Source organism: Cherax quadricarinatus, chromosome 90, assembly GCF_038502225.1.
Source record: "Cherax quadricarinatus isolate ZL_2023a chromosome 90, ASM3850222v1, whole genome shotgun sequence".
NCBI lineage: Eukaryota > Metazoa > Arthropoda > Malacostraca > Decapoda > Parastacidae > Cherax > Cherax quadricarinatus.
In genome coordinates this window covers 7,481,865-7,498,458 of record NC_091381.1, presented here as the reverse complement: position 1 = coordinate 7,498,458, position 16,594 = coordinate 7,481,865, and the positions used below count along the sequence as shown (strand labels likewise).

At 48.5% G+C, this 16,594-nt stretch overlaps 1 protein-coding gene across 1 annotated transcript in view; it reads left to right on the top strand.

The window, feature by feature from the left end:
- The window catches only part of LOC128693300 (uncharacterized), a 116,629-nt gene that overhangs the window by 56,790 nt on the left and 43,245 nt on the right, over positions 1–16,594 (top strand). Inside the window, exon 2 of the mRNA XM_053782915.2 lies at positions 124–186. Coding sequence (XP_053638890.2) covers positions 124–186 — 63 coding nt within the window. The remainder of the gene's footprint in view (positions 1–123; positions 187–16,594) is intronic.

Here is a 16,594-nt window from a genome sequence, read left to right as displayed (position 1 = left end):
CTAGTTGTAATAGTAGTAGTAGTAACAGTACTAGTTGTAGTAGTAGCAGTAGTGGTAGTAGTAGTAGTAATAGCTGTGGCAGTAGTAGCAGAATTCTGTTAATTTTACTCGTTTTTATTGCAGTACGAAAACGTGATATTGAAGCAGGACGACAGCAGCTGCCACCAGAACGTGGACTGTCATGAGGTAAGTCTGCCCAAGGCTTCTAACATTGCCTTCATGGGCCCTAAGCTGCACTTTCCAGCAGTTTAGCGAAAATCTCTCTCTTGTATTTTCCTATTTTGTATACAAACATCAGTGCAGATAATGGCTCCCTTTCGGGAGACAGACACAACAAATGGACGAGCGGGTATTAGGTCATATAAGGAATTTAAGCTGTTTCGTTTAGAAATGACTTCGTGGAATTACAAAAACTACATAATAAACAGATTATGGTATAGGGAGGTGCGGCTGTTGTCACAGCTGAGCGAGGCCAAGCCTGGGAAGGTTCCTGGCAGCAGGTGTGTGGGAAGGTTACACAGCAGTGTGTGTGTTGGAAGGGTACCTAGCAGCAGGTGTGTGGGAAGGTTACACAGTAGTGTGTGTGTGTTGGAAGGGTACCTAGCAGCAGGTGTGTGGGAAGGTTACCTAGCAGTGTGTGGGGAAGGGTACTTAGCAGTGTTAGGGAAAGGTACCTAGCAGTAGATGTGTGTGGGAAGGGTACCTAGCAGTGTGTGGGAAGGGTACCTAGCAGTGTGTGGGAAGGGTACCTAGCAGTAGGTGTGTGTGGGAAGGGTACCTAGCAGTAGGTGTGTGAGGGTAGGGTACCTAGCAGTAGGTGTGTGTGGGAAGGGTACATGGCAGTAGGTGTGTGTGTGAAGGGTACCTAGCAGTAGGTGTGTGTGGGAAGGGTACCTAGCAGTAGGAGTGTGTGTGAAGGGTACCTAGCAGTAGGTCTGTATGGGAAGGGTACCTAGCAGTAGGTGTGTGTGTGAAGGGTACCTAGCAGCAGGTGTGTGGGGGAAGGGTACCTAGCAGTAGGTGTGTATGGGAAGGGTACCTAGCAGTAGGTGTGTGTGTGAAGGGTACCTAGCAGCAGGTGTGTGTGGGAAGGGTACCTAGCAGTAGGTGTGTATGGGAAGGGTACCTAGCAGTGGGTGTGCGTGGGAAGGGTACCTAGCAGTAGGTGTGTGTGGGAAGGGTACCTAGCAGTAGGTGTGTGTGGGAAGGGTACCTAGCAGTGGGTGTGCGTGGGAAGGGTACCTAGCAGTGGGTGTGCGTGGGAAGGGTACCTAGCAGTAGGTGTGTGTGGGAAGGTTACCTAGCAGTAGGTGTGTGTGGGAAGGTTACCTAGCAGTAGGTGTGTGTGGGAAGGGTACCTAGCAGTAGGTGTGTGTGGGGAAGGGTACCTAGCAGTAGGTGTGTGTGGGGAAGGGTACCTAGCAGTAGGTCTGTATGGGAAGGGTACCTAGCAGTAGGTGTGTGTGTGAAGGGTACCTAGCAGCAGGTGTGTGTGGGAAGGTTACCTAGCAGTAGGTGTGTATGGGAAAGGTACCTAGCAGTAGGTGTGTGTGGGGAAGGGTACCTAGCAGTAGGTGTGTGTGGGGAAGGGTACCTAGCAGTAGGTGTGTGTGGGGAAGGGTACATAGCAGTAGGTGTGTGTGGGAAGGGTACATAGCAGTAGGTGTGTGTGGGAAGGGTACCTAGCAGTAGGTGTGTGTGGGGAAGGGTACCTAGCAGTAGGTGTGTGTGGGGAAGGGTACCTGGCAGTAGGTGTGTGTGGGGAAGGGTACCTAGCAGTAGGTGTGTGTGGGGAAGGGTACCTAGCAGTAGGTGTGTATGGGAAGGGTACCTAGCAGTAGGTGTGTGTGGGGAAGGGTACCTAGCAGTAGGTGTGTGTAGGGAAGGGTACCTAGCAGTAGTTGTGTGTGGGGAAGGGTACCTAGCAGTAGGTGTGTATGGGAAGGGTACCTAGCAGTAGGTGTGTGTGGGGAAGGGTACCTAGCAGTAGGTGTGTGTGGGGAAGGGTACCGAGCAGTAGGTGTGTGTGTGGGGAAGGGTACCTAGCAGTAGGTGTGTGTGGGGGGAAGGGTACCTAGCAGTAGGTGTGTGTGGGGAAGGGTACCTAGCAGTAGGTGTGTGTGGGGAAGGGTACCTAGCAGCAGGTGTGTGTGGGAAGGGTACCTAGCAGTAGGTGTGTGTGGGAAGGGTACCTAGCAGTAGGTGTGTGTGGGAAGGGTACATAGCAGTAGGTGTGTGTGTGAAGAGTACCTAGCAGTAGGTGTGTGTGGGAAGGGTACCTAGCAGTAGGTGTGTATGGGATGGGTACTTAGCAGTGGGTGTGCGTGGGAAGGGTACCTAGCAGTGGGTGTGCGTGGGAAGGGTACCTAGCAGTAGGTGTGTGTGGGAAGGTTACCTAGCAGTAGGTGTGTGTGGGAAGGTTACCTAGCAGTAGGTGTGTGTGGGGAAGGGTACCTAGCAGTAGGTGTTTGTGGGGAAGGGTACCTAGCAGTAGGTGTGTGAGGGGAAGGGTACCTAGCAGTAGGTCTGTATGGGAAGGGTACCTAGCAGTAGGTGTGTGTGGGGAAGGGTACCTAGCAGTAGGTGTGTGTGGGGAAGGGTACCTAGCAGCAGGTGTGTGTGGGAAGGGTACCTAGCAGTAGGTGTGTGTGGGAAGGGTACCTAGCAGTAGGTGTGTGTGGGAAGGGTACATAGCAGTAGGTGTGTGTGGGAAGAGTACCTAGCAGTAGGTGTGTGTGGGAAGGGTACCTAGCAGTAGGTGTGTGTGGGGAAGGGTACCTAGCAGTAGGTGTGTGTGGGGAAGGGTACCTAGCAGTAGGTGTGTGTGGGGAAGGGTACCTAGCAGTAGGTGTGTGTGGGGAAGGGTACCTAGCAGTAGGTGTGTGTGGGGAAGGGTACCTAGCAGTAGGTGTGTATGGGAAGGGTACCTAGCAGTAGGTGTGTGTGGGGAAGGGTACCTAGCAGTAAGTGTGTGTGGGGAAGGGTACCTAGCAGTAGGTGTGTGTGGGGAAGGGTACCTAGCAGTAGGTGTGTATGGGAAGGGTACCTAGCAGTAGGTGTGTGTGGGGAAGGGTACCTAGCAGTAGGTGTGTGTGGGAAGGGTACCTAGCAGTAGGTGTGTGTGGGGAAGGGTACCTAGCAGTAGGTGTGTGTGGGGAAGGGTACCTAGCAGTAGGTCTGTATGGGAAGGGTACTTAGCAGTAGGTGTGTGTGTGAAGGGTACCTAGCAGCAGGTGTGTGTGGGAAGGTTACCTAGCAGTAGGTGTGTATGGGAAAGGTACCTAGCAGTAGGTGTGTGTGGGGAAGGGTACCTAGCAGTAGGTGTGTGTGGGGAAGGGTACCTAGCAGTAGGTGTGTGTGGGGAAGGGTACATAGCAGTAGGTCTGTGTGGGAAGGGTACATAGCAGTAGGTGTGTGTGGGAAGGGTACCTAGCAGGAGGTGTGTGTGGGGAAGGGTACCTAGCAGTAGGTGTGTGTGGGGAAGGGTACCTGGCAGTAGGTGTGTGTGTGGGGAAGGGTACCTAGCAGTAGGTGTGTGTGGGGAAGGGTACCTAGCAGTAGGTGTGTATGGGAAGGGTACCTAGCAGTAGGTGTGTGTGGGGAAGGGTACCTAGCAGTAGGTGTGTGTAGGGAAGGGTACCTAGCAGTAGGTGTGTGTGGGGAAGGGTACCTAGCAGTAGGTGTGTATGGGAAGGGTACCTAGCAGTAGGTGTGTGTGGGGAAGGGTACCTAGCAGTAGGTGTGTGTGGGGAAGGGTACCTAGCAGTAGGTGTGTGTGTGGGGAAGGGTACCTAGCAGTAGGTGTGTGTGGGGGGAAGGGTACCTAGCAGTAGGTGTGTGTGGGGAAGGGTACCTAGCAGTAGGTGTGTGTGGGGAAGGGTACCTAGCAGCAGGTGTGTGTGGGAAGGGTACCTAGCAGTAGGTGTGTGTGGGAAGGTTACCTAGCAGTAGGTGTGTGTGGGAAGGGTACATAGCAGTAGGTGTGTGTGTGAAGAGTACCTAGCAGTAGGTGTGTGTGGGAAGGGTACCTAGCAGTAGGTGTGTATGGGATGGGTACTTAGCAGTGGGTGTGCGTGGGAAGGGTACCTAGCAGTGGGTGTGCGTGGGAAGGGTACCTAGCAGTAGGTGTGTGTGGGAAGGTTACCTAGCAGTAGGTGTGTGTGGGAAGGTTACCTAGCAGTAGGTGTGTGTGGGGAAGGGTACCTAGCAGTAGGTGTTTGTGGGGAAGGGTACCTAGCAGTAGGTGTGTGAGGGGAAGGGTACCTAGCAGTAGGTCTGTATGGGAAGGGTACCTAGCAGTAGGTGTGTGTGGGGAAGGGTACCTAGCAGTAGGTGTGTGTGGGAAGGGTACATAGCAGTAGGTGTGTGTGTGAAGAGTACCTAGCAGTAGGTGTGTGTGGGAAGGGCACCTAGCAGTAGGTGTGTATGGGATGGGTACTTAGCAGTGGGTGTGCGTGGGAAGGGTACCTAGCAGTGGGTGTGCGTGTTCGCATCGCTATTGGGCCGTCAGTGTTCGCATCGCTATTGGGCCGTGCGGACGTGCTGCGCAGTAGCTCCTGATTGAGTTGGCATTTGCGCAGTGTTGACGTGTACTTGGCTCTGTGAAGACCTGTTTGCGCGCTCTCTAGAATTGAAGCAAGATGCCCTCCATCGAGCAACTTTACCAACAGCTTAAGGAAGAATTGAGGTTGGCGAATTTGGAAATTCGGCGATTGACCGAGGAAAACAAGAAGATTCGTAGTAATCCTCCTGTGTTGAGTCCTCAGGTCAAGAAGGGAAACTGGTCAGTGGCTGGACAGCAGGGAAAGAAGTTGACGATCAAGAAGACGAATGGAAAGGTAGAAACGATGAAGAGGAAAGAGACTGCCGTGGAAACTGTTGTGGAAACATCCAATACATTCTCAGTGCTACCGGACGAATGTGAGTTGACTACTGGGAACGACACGACGAAAGACATTAAGGAAGGTAAGAATATTGTTGTTGTTGGGGATAGCCAAGTTAGGTATATGGATAGGGCGTTCTGCTTGAAGGACAGGAGTAGGAGACAGAGAGTTTGCTTTCCTGGGGCTGGGATGGAGGATATTGTTAGCCGTCTGGATGACATCATGAGAGGTAATGGGAGCAATCCTATTATCTGTCTCAGTGCTGGAGGCAACGATGTTGGCAGACGTAGGAGTGAGGACCTGATTAGCAGGTATAGGTCAGCAATAGAAATAATTAGAAGTAAGGGTGGGAACCCTCTCATATGTGGTATTTTGCCAAGGAGGGGAGTTGGAAGTGAATGGTTGTCCAGGGCAATTGGTGTCAATTGCTGGCTGGACAAATACTGTAAGGAAAATGCGGTAACATTCATTGACAACTGGGACCTCTTCTATGGCAGAAATGACATGTATGCTAGGGATGGGGTTCACTTATCTAGGTGTGGGGTGGGAGCACTGGCAACTGCAGTGGAGGGAGCAGTTAGGACTTTAAACTAGGAATAGTTAGTGGTATGGGTTTTGGCAGGAAAACAGTGAAGTCCCAGTGTAGTAATATTACGAGTTCTAGGGGAACTAGTAATAATAAGAACGAGATAGATATTGAAAAGCCAGGGACCTTGGGTGATAAGGACAGTAATAGGTTTAGTAGAAAAATAGAAATGAGCAGGAAGGGTAAAGAGAAAGGAGAGTCTTTCAATGTTTATTATGCTAATTGCCGTAGTGCTAGGAATAAGATGGACGAGTTGAGATTAGTTGCTAGTGTAGGTAACATTGATGTATTTGCCTTAACTGAGACGTGGTTTAATTCAAAAAGTCGGGACATGCCTGCGGAATGTCATATTCAGGGTTTTAAATTGTTCCAAGAAGATAGAAGTATTGGGAGGGGGGGTGGGGTGGCATTGTATGTCCGAGATCGCTTGAACTGTTGCATAAAAACGGGTATTAAGTCTGAAGTAACACATACAGAGTCTGTTTGGATAGAATTTTCAGAGGGGCATGAAAAACTGATTTTAGGAGTGATATACCGTCCCCCTAACTTAGATAGGGACCAAGGGAAACTACTATGGGAGGAAATTGTTAAGGCCACAAGGCACGATAATGTAGTAATTCTAGGAGACTTTAACTTTAGTCATGTTGATTGGAATTTCTTGACTGGGAATTTAGAATCGTACGACTTCTTAGAAGTATTTCAGGATTGTTTTTTGAAGCAGTTTGTGACAGAACCTACAAGGGGAAATAACCTGCTTGACTTAGTTATGGCAAACAATGAATCCCTTGTTAATAATTTAGAAATTTCAGAGGAACTGGGTGCTAGCGACCACAAATCAATTACATTTAGCATTGAATGGAAGTACGATAGTAGCGATAACTCGGTAACAGTCCCAGATTTTCGCTTAGCAGATTACGATGGGCTTAGAGAACACTTATCATCTGTTGACTGGGGTAACGAAGAGAGCTATCAATATGACAGTTTTCTGAACACTATACATGCTGCTCAAAGAGCGTTTATCCCATATAAAGAAATTAGATCAAATAGAAATGACCCAAAATGGATGAATAATAGGCTCAAATATCTACTAGGGCATAAGAAAGGAAGTTATAGGCGTATCAAAAGAGGTGAGGGTCATCTTATGAATCAGTATATTGACATTAAGAGGGACATTAAAAAGGGGATAAGAAAAGCTAAAAGGGACTATGAAATTAAAGTTGCTAGGGATTCTAAAACTAACCCAAAAAGTTTTTTCCAGGTCTATAGAACAAAAGTTAGAGATAAGATAGGTCCCCTTAAAAATAACTATGGGCACCTTACTGACAATGAGAATGAAATGTGCTTGATTTTAAATAATTATTTTCTCTCAGTTTTTACACAGGAAGACACTAACAATATTCCAGTAATTAATTTTTACAGTGGGCTAGAAGAAGATAAATTATGTAACATCACAGTCACTAGTGAGATGGTTGTGAGGCAGATAGACAGACTGAAGCAAAATAAGTCGCCGGGTCCTGATGAGGTTTTTTCAAGAGTTCTTAAGGAATGCAAAATGGAACTCTGTGAACCATTAACTAATATTTTTAATTTATCTCTTCAAACAGGTGTAGTGTCTGATATGTGGAAGATGGCTAATGTAACTCCTATTTTTAAAACAGGGGACAAGTCGTTACCGTCAAATTACCGCCCAATAAGCCTGACCTCAATTGTAGGCAAATTACTAGAGTCAATTATAGCTGAGATTATAAGAAGCCATCTCGATAAGCATAGCTTGATTAATGATACTCAGCATGGATTCACAAGAGGCCGGTCTTGTCTAACTAATTTATTAACTTTCTTCAGTAAAGCTTTTGAGGCTGTTGACCACAATAAAGAATTTGATATTATTTACTTAGATTTTAGTAAGGCTTTTGATAGAGTTCCGCACCATAGACTGTTAAAGAAAGTGGCAGCTCATGGCATTGGGGGAAAAGTGCTCTCGTGGATCGAGTCATGGCTCACTGACAGGAAGCAGAGAGTGTCCATAAATGGGGTTAAATCCGAGTGGGGATCTGTAACAAGTGGCGTTCCACAGGGATCAGTCTTGGGCCCGTTGTTGTTTATAATATATATCAATGATCTTGATGAGGGAATTACTAGTGATATGAGCAAATTCGCCGATGACACAAAGATAGGTAGGATAATTGATTCAAACGTAGATGTTAGGGAACTTCAGGAGGATTTAAACAAACTCTATTCTTGGTCAGAAAAGTGGCAGATGCAGTTCAATGTAGATAAATGCAAGGTTCTGAAGCTTGGGAGTGCCCATAACCCTAGTACTTATAAATTAAATGATGTAGAACTTAGCCATACAGATTGCGAAAAGGACTTGGGGGTTATGGTGAGCAGCAACCTTAAACCAAGACAGCAATGCCTAAGCGTACGTAATAAGGCAAATAGATTACTGGGATTTATATCAAGAAGTGTAAGCAACAGAAGTCCAGAGGTCATACTGCAGCTTTATACATCATTAGTAAGGCCTCACCTTGATTATGCAGCTCAGTTCTGGTCTCCGTATTACAAAATGGACATAAATTCGTTAGAAAACATTCAGCGTAGGATGACTAAATTAATACATAGCATCAGAAATCTTCCTTATGAAGAAAGATTGAAGACTCTTAAGTTACATTCACTTGTTAGACGAAGAATGAGGGGAGACCTGATCGAAGTGTATAAGTGGAAGATAGGTATTAATAAAGGGGATATTAATAAGGTCTTGAGGATGTCTCTCCAAGAGAGAACGCGCAGTAATGGATTTAAATTAGATAAGTTTAGATTTAGAAAGGACATAGGAAAGTATTGGTTTGGAAATAGGGTAGTTGATGAGTGGAACAGTCTACCTAGTTGGGTTATTGAGGCTGGGACTTTGGGTAGTTTCAAATCTAGGTTGGATAAGTACATGAGTGGGAGGGGTTGGATTTGAGTGGGACTTTCACATCAGAGCTTATTTCTTGGGTGGCATTGAAAATTGGGTTGGGCAAATGTTTTGTTAGTGGGATGAATTGTAAAGGACCTGCCTAGTATGGGCCAGCAGGCCTCCTGCAGTGTTCCTCCTTTCTTATGTTCTTATGTTCTTATGGGTACCTAGCAGTAGGTGTGTGTGGGAAGGTTACCTAGCAGTAGGTGTGTGTGGGAAGGTTACCTAGCAGTAGGTGTGTGTGGGGAAGGGTACCTAGCAGTAGGTGTTTGTGGGGAAGGGTACCTAGCAGTAGGTGTGTGAGGGGAAGGGTACCTAGCAGTAGGTCTGTATGGGAAGGGTACCTAGCAGTAGGTGTGTGTGGGGAAGGGTACCTAGCAGTAGGTGTGTGTGGGGAAGGGTACCTAGCAGCAGGTGTGTGTGGGAAGGGTACATAGCAGTAGGTGTGTGTGGGAAGAGTACCTAGCAGTAGGTGTGTGTGGGAAGGGTACATAGCAGTAGGTGTGTGTGGGAAGAGTACCTAGCAGTAGGTGTGCGTGGGAAGGGTACCTAGCAGTAGGTGTGTGTGGGGAAGGGTACCTAGCAGTAGGTGTGTGTGGGGAAGGGTACCTAGCAGTAGGTGTGTGTGGGGAAGGGTACCTAGCAGTAGGTGTGTGTGGGGAAGGGTACCTAGCAGTAGGTGTGTGTGGGGAAGGGTACCTAGCAGTAGGTGTGTATGGGAAGGGTACCTAGCAGTAGGTGTGTGTGGGGAAGGGTACCTAGCAGTAGGTGTGTGTGGGGAAGGGTACCTGGCAGTAGGTGTGTGTGGGGAAGGGTACCTAGCAGTAGGTGTGTGTGGGGAAGGGTACCTAGCAGTAGGTGTGTATGGGAAGGGTACCTAGCAGTAGGTGTGTGTGGGGAAGGGTACCTAGCAGTAGGTGTGTGAGGGAAGGGTACCTAGCAGTAGGTGTGTGTGGGGAAGGGTACCTAGCAGTAGGTGTGTATGGGAAGGGTACCTAGCAGTAGGTGTGTGTGGGGAAGGGTACCTAGCAGTAGGTGTGTGTGGGGAAGGGTACCTAGCAGTAGGTGTGTGTGTGGGGAAGGGTACCTAGCAGTAGGTGTGTGTGGGGGGAAGGGTACCTAGCAGCAGGTGTGTGTGGGGAAGGGTACCTAGCAGTAGGTGTGTGTGGGGAAGGGTACCTAGCAGCAGGTGTGTGTGGGAAGGGTACCTAGCAGTAGGTGTGTGTGGGAAGGGTACCTAGCAGTAGGTGTGTGTGGGAAGGGTACATAGCAGTAGGTGTGTGTGTGAAGAGTACCAAGCAGTAGGTGTGTGTGGGAAGGGTACCTAGCAGTAGGTGTGTATGGGATGGGTACTTAGCAGTGGGTGTGCGTGGGAAGGGTACCTAGCAGTGGGTGTGCGTGGGAAGGGTACCTAGCAGTAGGTGTGTGTGGGAAGGTTACCTAGCAGTAGGTGTGTGTGGGAAGGTTACCTAGCAGTAGGTGTGTGTGGGGAAGGGTACCTATCAGTAGGTGTTTGTGGGGAAGGGTACCTAGCAGTAGGTGTGTGAGGGGAAGGGTACCTAGCAGTAGGTCTGTATGGGAAGGGTACCTAGCAGTAGGTGTGTGTGGGGAAGGGTACCTAGCAGTAGGTGTGTGTGGGAAGGGTACATAGCAGTAGGTGTGTGTGTGAAGAGTACCTAGCAGTAGGTGTGTGTGGGAAGGGTACCTAGCAGTAGGTGTGTATGGGATGGGTACTTAGCAGTGGGTGTGCGTGGGAAGGGTACCTAGCAGTGGGTGTGCGTGGGAAGGGTACCTAGCAGTAGGTGTGTGTGGGAAGGTTACCTAGCAGTAGGTGTGTGTGGGAAGGTTACCTAGCAGTAGGTCTGTGTGGGGAAGGGTACCTAGCAGTAGGTGTTTGTGGGGAAGGGTACCTAGCAGAAGGTGTGTGAGGGGAAGGGTACCTAGCAGTAGGTCTGTATGGGAAGGGTACCTAGCAGTAGGTGTGTGTGGGGAAGGGTACCTAGCAGTAGGTGTGTGTGGGGAAGGGTACCTAGCAGCAGGTGTGTGTGGGAAGGGTACCTAGCAGTAGGTGTGTGTGGGAAGGGTACCTAGCAGTAGGTGTGTGTGGGAAGGGTACATAGCAGTAGGTGTGTGTGGGAAGAGTACCTAGCAGTAGGTGTGTGTGGGAAGGGTACCTAGCAGTAAGTGTGTGTGGGGAAGGGTACCTAGCAGTAGGTGTGTGTGGGGAAGGGTACCTAGCAGTAGGTGTGTATGGGAAGGGTACCTAGCAGTAGGTGTGTGTGGGGAAGGGTACCTAGCAGTAGGTGTGTGTGGGGAAGGGTACCTAGCAGGAGGTGTGTGTGGGGACGGGTACCTAGCAGTAGGTGTGGGTGGGGAAGGGTACCTAGCAGTAGGGGTGGGTGGGGAAGGGTACCTAGCAGTGGGGGTGTGTGGGGGGACGGGTACCTAGCAGTCGGTGTGTGTGGGGAAGGGTACCTAGCAGTAGGTGTGTGTGGGGAAGGGTACCTAGCAGTAGGTGTGTGTGGGGAAGGGTACCTAGCAGTAGGTGTGTGTGGGAAGGGTACCTAGCAGTAGGTGTGTGTGGGAAGGGTACCTAGCAGTAGGTGTGTGTGGGAAGGGTACCTAGAAGTAGGTGTGTGTGGGAAGGGTACCTAGCAGTAGGTGTGTGTGGGAAGGGTACTTAGCAGTACGTGTGTGTGGGGAAGGGTACCTAGCAGTAGGTGTGTGTGGGGAAGGGTACCTAGCAGTAGGTGTGTGTGGGAAGGGTACCTAGCAGTAGGTGTGTGTGGGAAGGGTACCTAGCAGTAGGTGTGTGTGGGAAGGGTACTTAGCAGTAGGTGTGTGTGGGGAAGGGTACCTAGCAGTAGGTGTGTGTGGGAAGGGTACCTAGCAGTAGGTGTGTGTGGGGAAGGGTACCCAGCAGTAGGTGTGTGTGGGGAAGGGTACCTAGCAGTAGGTGTGTGTGTGGGAAGGGTACCTAGCAGTAGGTGTGTGTGGGAAGGGTACCTAGCATTAGGTGTGTGTGGGAAGGGTACCTAGCAGTAGGTGTGTGTGGGAAGGGTACCTAGCAGTAGGTGTGTGTGGGAAGGGTACTTAGCAGTAGGTGTGTGTGGGGAAGGGTACCTAGCAGTAGGTGTGTGTGGGGAAGGTTACCTAGCAGCAGGTGTGTGTGGGGAAGGGTACCTAGCAGTAGGTGTGTGTGGGGAAGGTTACCTAGCAGTAGGTGTGTGTGGGGAAGGTTACCTAGCAGTAGGTGTGTGTGGGGAAGGGTACCTAGCAGTACGTGTGTGTGTGGGGAAGGGTACCTAGCAGTAGGTGTGTGTGGGGAAGGGTACCTAGCAGTAGGTGTGTGTGGGGAAGGGTACCTAGCAGTAGGTGTGTGTGGGGAAGGGTACCTAGCAGTAGGTGTGTGTGGGAAGGGTACCTAGCAGTAGGTGTGTGTGGGAAGGGTACCTAGCAGTAGGTGTGTGTGGGAAGGGTACCTAGCAGTAGGTGTGTGTGGGAAGGGTACCTAGCAGTAGGTGTGTGTGGGAAGGGTACTTAGCAGTAGGTGTGTGTGGGGAAGGGTACCTAGCAGTAGGTGTGTGTGGGGAAGGGTACCTAGCAGTAGGTGTGTGTGGGAAGGGTACCTAGCAGTAGGTGTGTGTGGGAAGGGTACCTAGCAGTAGGTGTGTGTGGGAAGGGTACTTAGCAGTAGGTGTGTGTGGGGAAGGGTACCTAGCAGTAGGTGTGTGTGGGAAGGGTACCTAGCAGTAGGTGTGTGTGGGGAAGGGTACCCAGCAGTAGGTGTGTGTGGGGAAGGGTACCTAGCAGTAGGTGTGTGTGGGAAGGGTACCTAGCAGTAGGTGTGTGTGGGAAGGGTACCTAGCAGTAGGTGTGTGTGGGAAGGGTACCTAGCAGTAGGTGTGTGTGGGAAGGGTACCTAGCAGTAGGTGTGTGTGGGAAGGGTACCTAGCAGTAGGTGTGTGTGGGGAAGGGTACCTAGCAGTAGGTGTGTGTGGGGAAGGTTACCTAGCAGCAGGTGTGTGTGGGGAACGGTACCTAGCAGTAGGTGTGTGTGGGGAAGGTTACCTAGCAGTTGGTGTGTGTGGGGAAGGTTACCTAGCAGTAGGTGTGTGTGGGAAGGGTACCTAGCAGTAGATGTGTTTGGGGAAGGGTACCTAGCAGTAGGTGTGTGTTGGGAAGGGTACCTAGCAGTAGGTGTGTGTGGGAAGGGTACCTAGCAGTAGGTGTGTGTGGGGAAGGTTACCTAGCAGTAGGTGTGTGTGGGAAGGGTACCTAGCAGTAGGTGTGTGTGGGGAAGGGTACCTAGCAGTAGGTGTGTGTGGGGAAGGATACCTAGCAGTAGGTGTGTGTGGGGAAGGGTACCTAGCAGTAGGTGTGTGTGGGAAGGGTACCTAGCAGTAGGTGTGTGTGAGGAAGGGTACCCAGCAGTAGGTGTGTGTGGGGAAGGGTACCTAGCAGTAGGTGTGTGTGGGAAGGGTACCTAGCAGTGGGTGTGTGTGGGAAGGGTACCTAGCAGTAGGTGTGTGTGGGAAGGGTACCTAGCAGTAGGTGTGTGTGGGAAGGGTACCTAGCAGTGGGTGTGTGTGGGAAGGGTACCTAGCAGTAGGTGTGTGTGGGAAGGGTACCGAGCAGTAGGTGTGTGGGAAGGGTACCTAGCAGTAGGTGTGTGTGGGGAAGGTTACCTAGCAGTAGGTGTGTGTGGGAAGGGTACCTAGCAGTAGGTGTGTGTGGGAAGGGTACCTAGCAGTAGGTGTGTGTGGGGAAGGTTACCTAGCAGTAGGTGTGTGTGGGGAAGGTTACCTAGCAGTAGGTGTGTGTGGGGAAGGTTACCTAGCAGTAGGTGTGTGTGGGGAAGGTTACCTAGCAGTAGGTGTGTGTGGGAATGGTACCTAGCAGTAGGTGTGTGTGGGGAAGGTTACCTAGCAGTAGGTGTGTGTGGGGAAGGGTACCTAGCAGTAGGTGTGTGTGGGGAAGGGTACCTAGCAGTAGGTGTGTGTGGGAAGGGTACCTAGCAGTAGGTGTGTGTGGGAAGAGTGCACACTGCACCCCTCCTTTTAACTGAGTATATTTTGAACTTTCTTCTGTAGCTCTCGCTGTAGTATGTTGTTATACCAGTGTGCAGATTTACGACAAGGCCCTCAAGTACTTTCCAGGGACATATTATCATGTGTCTCTTCTCCTTTCCACTGAGTACATATTTAAGACTTTACGGGACTCTCAATAATTTAAATGCTTTATTGGCTCTATGCTGGCCGTAAACGAAATCTGTTTCGGTTCTGCTATTTCTCCTGTCCTGAACGGAGCCGTCAACACTAAGCGCTATTCCAAATGAGCGCAAGTGACTTGAAAAGTGTCACTATTGGCACTGATTCCCTCTTTTTGGAAGTTCTCATTCCTCATAAGGGGGATTACCATAGACCTCTGGCTGTCTTCAAGAAAGCGCTGGACAGGCACCTTAAGTTAGTACCTGACCAACCGGGCTGTGGATTCTACGTCGGGTTGTATGCGGCCAACAGTGACAACTTGGTTGATCATGTCCTGATTCACCATGAGGCCTGGTCACAGACCGGGCCTCGGGGGCGTTGACCCCCAAAAAATCTCTCCAGTGCACTCCAGGTATACCCCTTCATCTTCCTGGCTATCGTGACCTTTGTCTTATTGTGTTCATTGAAAGGTCAGCTGACATAATTATTCCCAAGTCTTTCACGTGTTCCTTTCGTTCTATTTGATGATCCTCTCGAGTTTTGTATACAGCATTCCTCATTCAAGTCGCACCTAAGAAGCCGCAACTTATCACCAATGAACGTCATGTTGTTCATCCCTGTTAGAAACCTGAGCATTCACCTGCCTACCTTCCCCGTAATTCCTATGACCCTCATTTGTGTGCAGTCACCGCATGATTGCTTTTGTCAAACACGTTTCGGTTATCTTCCAACGCCTCCGTAATTCTTTCATAGTGGTTCAGCAGCTATGACAGGCATTGATTCTCCGCTTCTAAAATCGTGCTGGTTAGGGTTATGTAGATTATGCTGTTCCATAAGTTTGTGATTTGATATCTCGTCACGCTTTCGAAGATTTTTATGATGTGGAATGCTACGGTAATTTTAAGCTAGTGCTCTACTACCTCCTTATGCAAAGGTCTCTGGTATTTCATCTAGATCTAGGTTCTTTCTCCAAAGAATACTGATGGCTCTTGTAGTGCTGGTCTGCATTTTTTGTTATAAATAAAGAATTCCATGCATCTAGTCTAGGTGCTGAGTGAGTGGGCATGTTTTCAATTTCCTTTTCGAATTCTATGGTATTAGTTAGTTGGGCTGCGCGGCCTTCCGATGGAACGAAAAAGGTTTCTGCATTCTCTACCTTGTTGTCGTTTAGTGGGCTGCGGAATACTAACTCATACTGTTCTTTTAGAATTTTGCTCATTTCTTGTTCATCGACAGTATATGAGTTCTCTTATTAAAGGTCCAATTCTACAGGTAGTTCTTAGCTTGGATTTTGTATCCGAATAAAAGTATTGGGGGTTTGTTGAAATATCCATGATGGCGTTTCGTTCCCTTTACTTCTTCTTTATGGTATGACATCCTAAGTTTTTGCTCTAAATCGGTGATCTCTTGGCTAAGATTATTTTTCCTTGTGACACATTATGTTTATAAGCAATTCGGTAACACTTTTTCTTGTTTTGTATCTTCATATGAACTTATTTAGGTTTCCTCAATGGTACATACTAATACAGACCTTGTATGCTTCTGTGTTAAGCTTCTCCAGGCACTGGTGAGGATTTAGGGCTGTCATGACAGTTTCCCAGGATATATCTAATAATTCTTGGTCAGATTTGTCCCAGTCAATTCTTAGGTTAAGTTAAATTTACTGAACATCCAATCTTGTACAATATTGCTGGAGTTTTTCAACCCTAGTATCAGAACTAACTCATTCCATCATCAGGCAATGTGAAAAATCAACTAAAATCAACTAAAAGGTTCAGGTTTTCTTTGATCTTGTAGAGTGCGTAATGACAGAGCGAGTTAACTCCGAAACTGGTCGTGAATAAATGATGTTTCAAGTAGCAGTGCTGGTTATCATTTTTCTTGTAAGACTCCTCTTCCCAAGGAACTCTTCAGATATATATATATATATATATATATATATATATATATATATATATATATATATATATATATATATATATATATATATATATATATATATATATATATATATACATATACATATCTTCTTTCAACAAACCGGCCTTATCCTACAAGAGCAGGGTGGCCCTAAAGAAAAAACGAAAGTTTCTCCTTTTAAATTTAGTAATAGTATATACAGGATATGGGGTTACTAGCCCCAGCCCATTGCTCCCAGCATTGTAGTCGCCTCTTACGACAAGAATGGCTTACAGAGGAAGAATTCTTTTCCACTTCCCCATGAAGATAAGAGGAAAATAAACAAGAACAAAAACTAATAAGAAAATAGTATAAAACCCAAAAGGGTGTGTATATATATGCTTGTACATGCATGTGTAGTGTGACCTAAGTGTAAGCAGAAGCAGCAAGACGTACCTGAAATCTTGTATGTTTATGCCTAGAGTTTACCTGTAAAGGGTTTCGAAGTCCAACGCCCCCACGGCCCGGTCTGAGACCAGGCCTTGTGGTGGATCAGGGTCTGATCAGCCAGGCTGTTATTGCTGGCCGCATGCAGACTTAATTACGAACCACAGCCCAGCTGGCCAGGAACTAACTTGAGGTGCCTGTCCAGTGCCTTCTTGAAGACAGCCAATGGTCCATTGGTAATCCTCTTTATGTATGCTGGGAGGCAGTTGAACAGCCTTGGGCCCTTGACACTTATTGTGTTGTCTCTCATTGTACTCTTAACACCCCTGCTTTTCATTGGGCTAATGTTGCATCTCCCGCTGAGTCTTTTGCTTTGATAGGGAGTGATTTTCGCGTGCAAGTTTGGTACTAATCCCTCTAGGATTTTCCAGGTGTATATTATCATGTATCTCTCTCGCCTGCATTCCAAGGAATACAGGAATACAGTATGCTGCGGTCAGAGGTCACATGTGGTCACTGTCCTAAGCTGTCTGGGAATTAGTGTGGGGTGTTACTGAGCACCATGGCCTGCTGTAGTGTTTTCGAATCTCAGGTTAAAGTGATGAAGAAGGAG